The sequence below is a fragment of the Chlorocebus sabaeus genome, chromosome 13, assembly GCF_047675955.1.
Source record: "Chlorocebus sabaeus isolate Y175 chromosome 13, mChlSab1.0.hap1, whole genome shotgun sequence".
NCBI classification, from domain to species: Eukaryota; Metazoa; Chordata; class Mammalia; order Primates; family Cercopithecidae; genus Chlorocebus; species Chlorocebus sabaeus.
The window spans coordinates 43,411,718-43,425,608 of record NC_132916.1 but is presented as its reverse complement, the minus strand read 5'-3'; the positions used below and the strand labels follow the sequence as shown (position 1 = coordinate 43,425,608).

General features: G+C 37.9%; 1 protein-coding gene across 2 annotated transcripts in view; it reads left to right on the top strand.

Annotated features, from left to right (window-relative positions):
* The window catches only part of MAN1A1 (mannosidase alpha class 1A member 1), a 170,756-nt gene that overhangs the window by 95,418 nt on the left and 61,447 nt on the right, over positions 1–13,891 (top strand). For both annotated transcript variants that reach the window (XM_008007209.3, XM_008007210.3), the window contains exon 6: positions 6,400–6,494. In XM_008007209.3, coding sequence (XP_008005400.1) covers positions 6,400–6,494 — 95 coding nt within the window. The remainder of the gene's footprint in view (positions 1–6,399; positions 6,495–13,891) is intronic.

Genomic DNA, 13,891 nt, shown 5'->3' with positions numbered 1-13,891 from the left:
CAGTGACAAATCAAAAATAGAAATGATCAGCCCTACTCTCCTTTTTTTTTTTTTCTGGGGATATCGAGAACCAGAAGAGTTAACCGACCAGCCCAGGCCTCACACGGAAACAGTAGTGCGGCCAGTCCAAGGACCTGGGTCCGGGGGTTTCTCCATCATGCGTATCCCCATTTGAAGTAGCACTAAAGTACCATTTAGTGTACTTTTTGTAATAATTTGCTTTTTAGCACATCATCTAAGATGTGCTACTTAAAACTTAATTGCCCTTTAGAATGATTTGTGATATGCCTCCTTCATTCTCTCAACAATTTTAATTTTACAAGCTAGTTTTATTAGAAGCTCACCAGTTTAGGTAGACGGATGTTCTCTTTTAGAATCTGTGTTCTTCCTCCAGCAACTTCATCAGAGCTCAGGAGGAGATAACAAATCAAACATTGAGAATTGAAGTTGATTTAGTCTCATGTATGATTTGATTAAAGCATCAATGAGCTAATTAATATTTTTATCTAAAAATATTTTGTAATTGTGCCCTAATTGTGCCCAAGGTTGAGACTCTAGAATACTGGAGATAATTATTTTCAGACAGTAGCAACTAGTGGAATGGGATGGAGCACTTTGCAAACAATATAATATCAATGGTTTCTTATTACAATGCCCCAGGTATGTTATTAGGTTTATGCAAAAGTACTTGTGGTTTTGGACCATGAATTTTATTTTATTTATTTATTTTTTTTTTTTTTGAGATGGAGTCTCGCTCTGTCGCCCAGGCTGGAGTGCAGTGGCCGGATCTCGGCTCACTGCAAGCTCCGCCTCCCGGGTTCCTGCCATTCTCCTGCCTCAGCCTCCCGAGTAGCTGGGACTACAGGCGCCCGCCACCTTGCCCGGCTAGTTTTTTGTATTTTTTCAGTAGAGACGGGGTTTCACCGGGTTAGCCAGGATGGTCTCGATCTCCTGACCTTGTGATCCACCCCTCTCGGCCTCCCAAAGTGCTGGGATTACAGGCTTGAGCCACCGCGCCCGGCCTGGACCATGAATTTTAAATCATTATAACTAGGCTCAAACACATCTTTATTAATCAAAATAGGAACCATTACAATCAACACATTTTTGCCGACAAGAAATAAGTTTGTTTATTCCTGTAGTGTAAAAATCCATGCTTTGGGATTTGACAAACTCTTGGAAAGCATTTTCTGCATCCTTCTGGTTGTGGAAATGTTTTCCCTGTGAAAAGTTGTCGAGATGCTTGAATAAGTGGTAATGGGTTGGCAAGAGGTCAGGTGAATGTGGTGGATGAGACAAAGCTTCATAGCCCAATTTGTTCAACTTTTGAAGTGGTTTTGCAACGTGCCGTCAGGCGTTGTCATGGAGAATTGGGCCCTTTTTGTTGACTAATGCCAGCTGCAGGCATTGCAGTTTTCCATGCATCTTATCGATTTGCTGAGCATACTTCTTAGATATAATGTTTCACCAGGGTTCAGAAAGCTGTAGTGGATCTCACTGGCAGCAGACCACCAAACAGTGACCATTGCCCTTTTTTTTGGTGCAAATTTGACTTTGGGAAGTGCTTTGGAGGTTCTTCTCAGTCCATCCACTGAGCTGGTCATCGCTTGTTGTCATATAAAAGCCACTTTTTGTCACACGTCACAATCCGAGAAATGGTTCATATTATTGTGTAGAATAAGAGAGGAAGACATTTCAAAATGACGATTTTTTTGATGTTCACTCAGCTCACGAGGCACCCACTTAGCCAGTTTTTTCACCTTTTCAACTTGCTTCAAATGTGAAATGACCATAGAATGATCAACGTCGAGTTCTGTGGCAACTTCTAATGTAGTTGTAAGAGGATCAGTGTCGATGATTGGTCTCAATTGGTTGTTCTCAACTTGCCAAGGCTGGTCACTATGCTCCTCATGTTTAAGGCTTTCATCTCCTTTGCAAAACTTACTCTTTTATTTTTTTTAAGACAAGAGTCTCACTTTGTCACCAGGCTGGAGAGCTGTGACATGATCTCGGCTCACTGCAACCTCCGCGTCCCAGGTTCAAGGGATTCTCCTGCCTCAGGCTCCTGAGTAGCTGGGACTACAGCCATGCGCCACCACGCCCAGCTAATTTTTGTAATTTTGGTAGAGACGGGGTTTCACCATGTTGGCCAGAATAGTCTTGATCTCTTGACCTCATGATCCACCCACCTCTGCCCCCGCAAAGTGCTGGGATTACAGGCGTGAGCCCCTGCGCCTTGCCGCAAAACTTCTTGAATCACAGCTGCACTGTCTGTTGGCAGTTCCTGGGCCGAATGTGTTATTTATGTTGTAGGTTGTCTCTGCTACTTTACCACCCATTTTGAACTCAAATAAGAAAATCACTCGAATTTGCTTTCTGTCTAACATCATTTCTGTAGTCTAAAATCAACATAAAATAAACAGCAAGTAATAATTCCTTAGGAAAAAAATTAAGAAAGCAAGAAATACCCATTAAAATTATATGTGACATAACCACATTTAAGAATGTATTCAAATATCAAACAGCAAATTCCAACAATGCAAAAACCCAATTACCTTTGTCCTCACCTAATAATCTTAGATTGATTCATTTATTTATTAAGTGAACATTTATTAAGTGCCAGCTGCTTCCATGCCGTCATTGAGATCGTATCTAGTGGAGTTATCAAACAATAAATAAGCAAATAAAATAATTAAGACATGATAAATAGTGGAAAAGAAACAAGGTGATATAACAAATAGGGATGGCCAACTTTGTGTGGGGTGGTTAGGAAAAGACCTCTCGAGGGGACATTTACGCAGATTCCTGAAGGTAAGAATGAGCGAAGCATTAAGAGAGCTCAGGAAAGAGCATTGCAGGCAGAGGAAACTGCAAGTGTAAAAACCCCGATATGGGAAGGGGCCGCTGTTCCTGTCTGTTAACTGAGAATATTAATTCTTCCTGCCTACTACTCATAGGAGCCCTGTGGCGATATCCATAAATTTAAATACAAAATGACTTAATCTGGGTTAGATCTGTATAATAGGCAGTGAAGGAGAAATTGGGGTCTTTTTCTCTACTTCTAGGAAGAAAAAATTATTGGGGGATATGAGAGAAAACATACAAGAAAATGTTCAGAGATCTCTCTCTTGCCTTCTGTATCTTCATTTAGGGATCTGTATCAAAGACCATATTGTATGGTACTAGTTGTCAGTGTGGGAATTCACAGAAGGCAAAGATCTTGGCCTGGAGTCTTGGCCTGGACTTGACTTTGCCCTTAAAGAATAAGTAAATTTGGACCAGCCAAAAGGAGGCAGAAGAGAATGATTTAAAATGAGAGAATGTATAAATAAAGTTGCTAAGATGGACTGAATATGAATGAGTACTTAAGACCATGAAGACTCAAAAGCTGGAGCTGGAGCCAGAGCCAGACGGATGGAAAATAATTGAAGGGTCTGATTCATAAAGGTGGTGAACGGTCAGTAGAGCAGATTTGACCTGATGTTAGACAACAGAGGAAGTCATGATCATTTCTTGAACAAGAAAATTTATAGTAAAAAGAGAAATTTGGTAATATAAATACAGATTAATGGAAATGAGGAAAAATTATTAATGAAAATAAGGGAGCAAGCAGACTAGATAGGAGGACCTTGTTTTTTTAAATCATACATTTCATTGTACCTGGCAATGAGAACATGGCCTATGCTCCTATCAGAATGAACTGCATACAAGACATTTCAGATGAGTTAACAATGATACTTGGTGACTGAAGCGGGCAGTAAATCAAAAATGCCTGCTCACTTGAGTCCAAGGGACTGACCGGAAAGTAATATCAGTGATAGAGCTGGGGAAGTTTGCCCAGGATATTAAAAGATTAATTCCATGTTGGACATGTTAAGTTTCAGAAGATAACAAGACACCCAAATTGTGATGGGTGTACACAGGTAGAAGTACTGAACTAGAGCTAAAATAGAAAGTTGAATTTGAGAATGCAAATAGGTGATGAGAACTGAGGCCTTAGCTCTTGAGAATGCATGCACATTATTAAGAGTGTGTGTATGTTGGTGAGGAGGCAAGGAGACAGGTGGGGAGTAACTAACACACATACACGCACAGAGAGAGAGAGAACGAGAGAGGAGTCTGAATAAGTAGAAGGTACCAAAGCAGCGATTGGATAAAAGCCAGCTTCTTGAGGAAATACCATTATCATTATCACCATAAAAACTACAACTACCTGTTAGTGATTACTATGTGTCTTAAAGTCTTTAAATATAATAACTTATTATTTCTTTCCACAGCCTTTAAAGAGTAAATGCTGTTGTTATCTGCATTGTACAGATGAGGAAGCTTAGGACAGAGAAATTAGGCAAGTTGTACAAGATTGGCCAGTTTGGAGAAGTGGAGCTGAGATTCAAGCACAGGCATTGTGCTTCGAAGCCTGAGCTCTCAACTCCTGTGCCATATGGTTATACCCAACTTCATGTTTTAATTACATGGTTTGACTTTGATCTTATGTAAGTTTCTTGAAAAGGAGTTAATTAACAGTTTTAAAAAGTTGGGCAGAAACCAGAAAGTCAACAGATGGCTGGGCAGTGATTGGATAAATCCTTATAGCAGAAGACAACATGAAATTTCTCTAGGGTAAGGCAGAGAAAGGGAAAGAAGAATATACCCTTTGCTCTGCTTTTTTTTCTCCTCTCCATACACTACAAGTTATTGATACAGGAAATTATCTTCTTTGATAAGAGTTACAATAATTTGTGGAGAAAATGGCACCTCTGTTTTTTAGCATTTTCTATATACTACAAATGTGTTTATTTGTATACAAGGAATATCAGTTTATCTAAATTGACTGTCAACCAAAGTCATTTCTTTCTTGACTTCCACTACTAAATGAGAGTTAGATTCCAAAAGATCTATGGTATGCATAAGGAAAATTTTAAATTAAAAAATAATTTTTTTTAAGATCCCAAAAGATAGGGTTTGGGAAGTAGCGTCAACATTGGTATTACTGGATTACCTTCAATCTGGGAGCCCAGGTGCCTGGATGTCTTAGTGGAGAGGCTTAGAACTTAGGGCAGGAGTTAGACACTGAAGCCCTTCCCTCTGGGGAGAAGCCACACATGACTTCTTTGTTGATTGCTTTAGTGAATGCTTCCCCAGTGGCTGACAGAGAACTTTGCTTCTATTTTCCATCCTCTTCAGGGCTCCTCCAGCCTCTCTCACTTCTTCCTTGTTTGAGGAGGAAATGGTACACTTCCAGTCCGCCATGCTGAGTCATACAGCTTAAAGGACGGGACTAGGCACCTGCTTGGTGCTACAACTGTAGCAGGCCTTTCTTCAGTAAATAAGCTAGTGCTTTTCTTTGGACCTAAAACTGAGGATAGATCTCATCTAATTAATCTTCCTAAAACACAGTTCTGCACAGTAGAATTGGCAGCTCAAAAACTTTCATTATTTTTCCATTCTAACCAGAATAAAAGTTGTAGCCTTACATTTGTGGCCCTCCATGTTTTGGCCTGAGCTGTGGATGCCTGACCTCATTTACCAGTATCCCCTTTTTTCAGGCCGGCTGCCCAATTCCCTGTTTATTCTGTAGGGCCCCATTTGCCTTCTTCTGTGGGAAGGAGGCTGATCCCTCAGGGAGTCCCTCTTTACTTTACAATCTTCACTCCGGTCTGTGGTATTATCGGCCCCAGTTCAATGCTGCATGCAGTTCTCATCTAAATGCTGTCTCCAGCATACAGCCTCACTGAACTCACCTAGTATTTTATCTCCAGCTCTCATTTTATCTGTGTTCTAGATATTTATGTGCATATAATTATCTTCCCTACTAAACTCTGGGCAGCAGAATCTGTACCTAATTTAACTTAGTATTTTTTATACCACTTACACTTAACATCAGAGAAAGTTAAAGCTACAAGGGCTGAGAAGACACATAGACCTGTGATAATGTCTTTTTAAAACTTCTCCTTCCTCTGTGCTCTAGTAAATAACAGTGCTGAAGGTGGGATAGAGCAGACCTCCTGGTTCTCAGTCTTACCCTCCAACAACAGTGGTTCTCCCATTGGCTTGCACGTTGAAATCACCTGGCATCGCCTGTGATGCTTTTAAAATCCTGATCCAGAAGCTTACAACCAAAGAAATTAGAATCTCAAGAGTAAGACGTTCACATCAGTAGCGTCCAAATCTCCCCACATGATTCTAATGAGCAACCAAGATTGGGAATAAATATCCCCCAGTGTGATGGCCCCTGGACCATTGTTGCTTTACTGGGTAATTCTGTTAATTTGGTAAACTTTTTGTCAGATATTAAGGTAGAAAATATTCAAGTAGAAAAGTGGCAACTGTTAGATAATAGTGTAGTACCTCTTGTTTTGCTTGCAACAGTAGCTTACAGTTAACTGTTTAACTTTTCAGATTTTTCGAAAGAAAGCAGTGGAACTTGGGGTAAAATTACTACCTGCATTTCATACTCCCTCTGGAATACCTTGGGCATTGCTGAATATGAAAAGGTAAAACTCTTCATTTTCAACAACATGTTTTAAGTTGAAATATTCAAGATTGTTGCTTAATAAGTATATATTAGATAGATAATTACTTGTATGATGCTGGTGACTAACAGACTCCACTGGGAGTCTTGAGATCTGTCTTTTCATTGGCAGCTATTAGCTTTCCAGTGTTCCATAGCCTCAGATGTGTCCCCACTGTGGGGTGGCATGACCTCAACAGAGTCATTCAGGCCAGACAGGATTGGAGGTTTTCACTGTTTCATAGTGACATTGCATCAATGATACTGTCTCTCTCCATAAATACCAAAAGAATCCCATTATCTTTAAAGTTGTCATCAAAGCATTTCACTTCCAAAGAAGCAAATTCCTAAGAACCTTTATTTCAGTTGAGCTACTGGTCAGAAGTATGGCAGAGATACAATATTTGGCCTAATCAGATCCCCCATAAAAGGAGCTGGTATAATGGAGACTGGGAGTACCTGCGGTTACCCAGCCCCCAGTTGTAAGAAGGGAAGGCAGCTGATGCACTCACTCAGATCAATCCAACCTTCTCATCTTCTTTGGTGGAGAACCCTAATATGCCAAGTTCTTGAGAACGTGGCCCCAATTGGAAAACACACACACACAGACACACATACCCCCAGGCTGAACAGACTTTCTGGTGTTCTCTGATGTTTTGAAGTTAAACTGAATGAAATTGAGCAACCATTTTGCAGCTGATAAAAATAATTTCTTCTTGGCAACATGCATGAATTTTTAATTATAAATTGTATCCACTCTCAATCCCATTTACTAAATACGAGTGACTTACCCAAATTCGCACAATAAGCACTGGCAAAATTAATAGTATCAGTTCACTAAAATTCCCCATTCCTTTGCCTGATCAAGTACACTCCTTGAATCAGCTGTACTTCAAGGTGTGAGGATGATTTATCATCTTAAAAGTTTTCCTGTAGGGGAAGAAGTGACGTTTCATATTTATCTACAATATTACTTTTCAAGATGTGCTTTTGGTGTCACTTGTACATATATACTGTTCTGCGAATCACTTTATTTCACAGTATGGGCCAAGGTATAGGAAACAGCTGGCCTAAAGCTGCTTTCTTAGTTTTGGAAGGCTTTCACCAGCAAAAGTTTCAAAGGAGGGGGGAAACATATATGTGGCAAAATCATATTTTTTAATTACCTTCTCAGAATAAGAGAATGTAGAAAGCTACCCAGGAGAAGAAAAAAGGGGGTTTAAAGATGGTTTTTAGACTAGCTGTGTTAGTCATTGTTGACTGACTTTGAAACTCTTGGCAAGAATTACCACTGGAGAGACACTGAATGTGCTGGCTGTAATATCATAATTCTGCTCTTCCCTCTCAATTTTGAAAATCGTTTTGAATGTGTCTCTTTGTCAACATCTATATGTTAACAGCAGTGTAAACTTATTGGTATTATCTGTTCACATTCCTCTGGTATTCTGGTTATTGCCTAAAGATAATTGGTTTCTTTACCTTTTCTTTGTCAAAACTAAGCATTTATTTGAGTCTCTGCTGTGATAAAGATTTCTTACAAAGTCCTGGGAAGAGTTTCTACTTCTCTTCACTTTATTCAAGAAGATAACAGGCATGTTCTTTCCCTCAGGGGACTCACAACCTGGTTGGTAAAGCAGAATATATTTTTTCTGTGTTATACACTCACACATGTCATTGACAAACTTAAGATGGGCCAAGGAGAGATAATAAGTACTCACCAGGTTGAATTTAAAGCAAGCAGCATTTTGAATTGGGGAGGTTTGTGTATTTGGAGACAAAACATCAATAAGTCAAGTTGTATTTCAGTATTTGTGCAAGCTGAATATATGCAGAGAAACTAAATAATTCACTCATATACTACATTAGGAACTCTATTCCAAAAGCGGTTCAGAAAAAAAATATTTTTAAATTGTCTCTTCTTCCACATCTATTATAAATTCTTAATTCGATAAGAATTCTTAATTCAATAAATTCTGAAATTGTGATTTAATAGAAAGTACTCATTTGATAACCTAAATGCTATACACAGTTCGTCACTAGACTAACATGTTTCCTTCACCAATACGATCATAGAATGAGGATGCATAAGTTACATACCTCCGCTAAAAGAAAATCATTGCCTTTCTAGTATTAGGTTTTGGTAGAACTCAATTTCTCTAATGTGAAAATGTCAAAGTTTGGTGTCTGTTCTTGTTATTACTATTAGCAAGAAGCCTATGCTTTTTTTTCTCCAACCTGAAGCAGAAAAATTACTTCTGTGATTGTAAAATCAGGCATTTCACCATTACTGTATTTCCAAAGGTAATTCAAGTCTAGGTAGAGTAGACTTAGATTTGGGGTTTTTTAAAGTGTGTTCTTAAAATAGTGTAGTTAATGTTCCCATTATTCATTTCTATCACAGGGTATACAGTCTGGGCATTCCTCATAATTATTCTGTCTTTCTTGATAAATGGGTTAGTTTTAGCTGTACACTATTTTATCACTTCTCTGTGTGGATTTTTCTGACGCCTGCTTGGTGTTACATTAAGTTAGTAGAGCTGTCTACAGTGTGTGCTTTTATTGCACACCGTCAAGGCATAGGTAGGCAATGACTGATCTTCATTCAGACTCTCATTAGCAGTGAGGTGATGAATGAGGCACAACCCCTCACCTGTTTTATTTCCTGCTTTGTAAAGCTTTATTTACTGACTGTTCTAATTATCGGATGAAAATACATACGATGTCATTAGTTACATTACAGTTTATATTATAATTAAATTGCAGATTGCTCTACTTTAACTAAAATAGGGCTTTAATTAAGAATAGTACATAGCTGCCTGTCTTCTAATAGTGAAAGATTATCCTAGGGAAGCATGTAATGTGTATATTTTAAGAAAAGGTGATAGCCCCTTGTTGGGTTTATTAATACTTTGGTGGTATAAAATGTTTAAATATTACATTATAGTTGGTTAATTTTAATAAACACAAACTATGAAAGATGGTCTAATAGGTTAAATATTGTTAAAGTATTTTCCTGTATCTCCCTATGTTTTTACTCGACAGTTAAAGCATAAATTTCTGCATTATTAAATTTGCTAACAGTTTTTTAAAGTTCCTGGTTTCAGATTTGAAAGAAGTGTATTATATTTTCAAATGAAGCAGAATACAATTCCATACTTTCATGTAATAGGAATAATATGAAAATATCAGTAAACAAATTTTCTGAACATAAGCAGATCAAATTGATTTAATGGTGCTAGTATTCTATGAGGCAAAAATATTGCTTAATTATCCTAAGAATGTTTTGTAGCAGTGATACAAGCCTGAGTATAAAATCAGAGCTCCATCTTACACTTTATGCTTTATTTATATGCTTTATGGATCTGTTAAGAATTGAGAGACAAGTTTAGCAACTGTAGAAAAGTTTTTTAAAAAGAAGTTACAGTCTTTCCAAGTATTTTAAGTTAATCTTCTTTATGGTTTCTATTCTTCCCCCAGTTGGAGTTTTTTAAAATATTGGGTTTCCCACTTCCCTCTTTTATCTATTTTAATTCATTTGGCCATTTGTAGTCTTCTGGAAATAGTAATCAACAATACTTTAAGATTTTAATAGTGGTATGTACAGTTATTGATGTCAAACATTAGAATATTACTACCATAGTTAAAGGTGCTATTAGCAGTCTATCTCTGGAAAATTCACTTAACTATCTGGGTTTATCTTTTCATAAGTAGAACTAAAATAATAGCAATAATAATACCTGTCTTGACCTCGTAAGGGCTTTTATGGAAATCTGTTTAGTTAATGTGCAGAAGGAGGTTAAACCTTGTAGAGTGCTGTGAAATAGATGGACATTGAATTTTTTCTTAATTTATGGTTCTGTTCTCAATATTTCATTATGAAAGAGTATATATGAATATGGTATATGATAAAACAGTATATTTCTAGAACTGACTAACTTGGTTCTGATGTCCTTTTATGGTAGGATTTCATTTTTAAGCCATCAGTGCTCCTGACCTGTTCAAGCTCGAGTTGTATTTTTCTCTGACAGAAAAGAGATGATAGAACCAATTGGATGTGTGGAGAGAATGTCTCAATGTGGTTTATGTAGGATAGTGGTGGCTCCATGCTCAAGCTTTTATTATTTTTTAAATTATTTGGGATCCAGCCTATAGCATCAAAACTACATTTGCTCCCTAAACTTATATTTATTCGTGAACTATGTACTAGAAACTGGAACTGTTCAGCCAGTTAGGTTTTAAAAGAATGTGAGGCAATACAGGGTTCTCTGCTTATCCCAAGTCTTACATGCTAGCTAGTGTCTAATTAATGTGGTGCAAACCCAGTCTATGAAAGTGTGTGTGGGGGGGGGGGGGTGGGGAGGGTGTGTGTGGTGTGTGTCTGCTATAGATAGCCACATAGCCCTGTTTCCTAGTTCTTGGACTGTTCTGCTAAGGGTCTAACTGTTCTGGTTGCTTTATATCAGTGATTCTCAACTTTCCCATGCCTTAGAATAACTGGGATTCTAACATACACACACACACACACACACACACACACACACATACACATACATACATACATTTAATTGCTGCCTTCATCTTTCCCCTTCCCCCAGTCTGTTTCAGTTGATTTGGGGATAAAATCCTGGCATTTTTTTAAAAACCTCCCAGGACCTTCTAATACTCAGCTAGGGTCAGGAATCCAGGATTTATATGCTGAGGATAGCTTTATTTCTCATCTCAGTTGCATTTGAAAATATTGGGTTGAAAACGTTTCCCTATTCACTGATGGTCAGTTTAATTATTGAAATTTTAAAATCCTAGAAAATTACTTTGAAAATACCCAGCTTTAATAGAACAGTGCTTCTCAAACTTTAGAATATATAAGAATTGCCAGGAGAGATCATGAAAACATATATTGCTGGATCATAAACAGAGAGTCTGATTCTGTAGTTGTTTAGTAAGGTTTGATAATTTGCTTTTCTAACCAGATTCCAGCTGATAGGGGAAGCTACTGCTGGTGCTGCTGCTGCTGCTCACCCCAGGACCACACTTTGAGAACCATTGTAATAAGAAATGACTGAGCCATCAGAGGCATGTAGTTAAATCTCAGAGCTGTTCAGTGAGGCAGCCAGGTCCACTGTTGGGGAAGCCGGAGTGGGGCCTGTGTTCTGTTTCTATCATTAGTTTACTTTCATTAATAGTTACACAAAGTTTCCACTTAACTCTAAGCAGTTTGTTGCTTCTTCTGGAAAGCAGCCAATTCCAAGCAGTAATTACCCAGAGTTTGCATGTCCTTTTTCCCCTTGTACTTTTTTTTTTTTTCAATCCAGTGAGACTGGAAAACAAACTTCGGCATTTTTAGCATAGAGGAGAAAAAAACAGGCATTTTTAATTAGAAACTTCTGGGTTACTGTTTAAAAGTAAAGCTATTTCCATAAAGTCACACTTGTCACTTCAGGCAAAGTGGCCTTACTATAAACAACTGGTAACCTGGCCCTGTACCTAGGGGTATTGGGAAGAATGAAGCAGAATCAGGGATTACCCTCCCACCAGATGAACAGGAGGGAATAGAGGTCTCTTCTGTGATCATTTAATCCTCTCACCGAACTTTGGATCACTACAGCTCTGTCAGGCACTCAGTACCTTGACCAAACTAAGGACATTTATTTATTGCAAGTGGACAGTTAAGGATAGCAACACTTAATTTAAATGTACTTTGTGTATAGCCCCCTTTTTGGAGACATTAGGGACAAGCAAGTCTGAGCAAAGGATGCTTTGATGTTGTTAGTCATGCCTTGTGAGGCAGTAGGAATTTGAAGAACCTCAGGATGCCTGAAAGGTTTCCTTTCTTCCCACCTCTCTGGTCATAATTGAAGTTAGCACTCAGGTAAATGGGTTTTTTAAGTGTCTTTTATTCTCTGAAGGAGGGGGCAGACCGTATCTGCCTCTGAACACAGGCTGTAGTGGTCCTCATTTCTTCTGCACCCCACCCTCCCTCCTTTTCCATGAATTTCCATCTGCTCAGGCTCCTGCTGTGTTTCTGATAGGGCAAGAGCAGAAAATTGACATGAATGGAATGACCAGGTTCATGTTTTACTCAACAATAAATTAGATATTTTAAAATATTTTTCAGTACTTTCAGAAGGTTCTACATTTTAAGGGCAAATTGTAGCATATGAATAATTAAAGTGCAGAAATTTATCAAAGGTGATATGTAAGAGAATTTAGAGGCAGTTTATCCGGAGAGTTGCTTAAATCTCTTTTTAAATGACTTGTGATATGTGGGAAGTCTGTTAAGAGGGCTTCCTCACCCTTCAATTTTGGGCAAATAGGACCTTGGTTCAAAGCAGATGGGACTGGATTGTTAAATATGACCACAACTTTTCCCATAGCATCTACCACAGTTTAAGCAGTTAACTCACCAGAAAAATTTCATGTAAGGACAATTATAGTTATTTTAATGCAACAATTTCAAAGTGGCTTTCATCTCAAGTTTTTCAAATTCACAGAACTAATGTTTTACAGATTCAACTTTGTTCACTCTGTTCACACAATTGGTTGCGAATCAGCCTCAGCAATTTGAAATTTATGCTGTGTACAGAACTTAGATCGGGAACAAGTCAGAACGCGTAAATTCATATACCTCCCTCACAAGCTAGCAATGGAATAATCTTTTCAAGGAATTGACTTCCTCAGGTTTTCAATGACCCAGCAATCAATGTTCCTGTGATGAATCTCAAGACTGGGCTTACGTTGTTATTATGGGACGAACCTTTCAAATATCTAAGTAATAAAGTTTAATTTAAAAATTTATGAAATCGTTTGAATACATGGTTGAAAATCAGCCCAGGTATCAAGGCACTTTATCAGCCCTCATAATTGTTCATCATTGTAAATATTCAACTAACTACATTGAATCTTTGGGAATTGGAAGGTCAATATAAAATATTTAGGCTACAGCCAATAGTTTTAAAGGCCTCACAGTCTCAATGGGTACATTAACTACTCCATGTTTCCTGCTTGTGCAGTAATAGTTATAGTTGATCTGTTCTGAAAAATGGGATGAACAATAATTAATTGCAGTTCTTTTTATTAACTAGAGAAAAAAGTGATGGAGCAATACTGAGAATTAATTGCAATTTACAAATCTGGAAATTAATGTGCAGCTGGGCATAAGTATAGGCAGTGTAATTTGGTGATTTAGCAATCATGACAAATTATCTTCATCTATAAGGTAGAGAGTTGTTAAGATTCCTTTATTCATCTTTTAATAATAGACCCAGTTTCAGGAAGACTTTATGTGAATGCTCATGTTGCCCTTTTATCCTGAAAGTGTGAGTTGGAGTTTAACATTATTAAATCTTGCTTTCCCTCTTTGTCATGTCATGCTATAGTTTT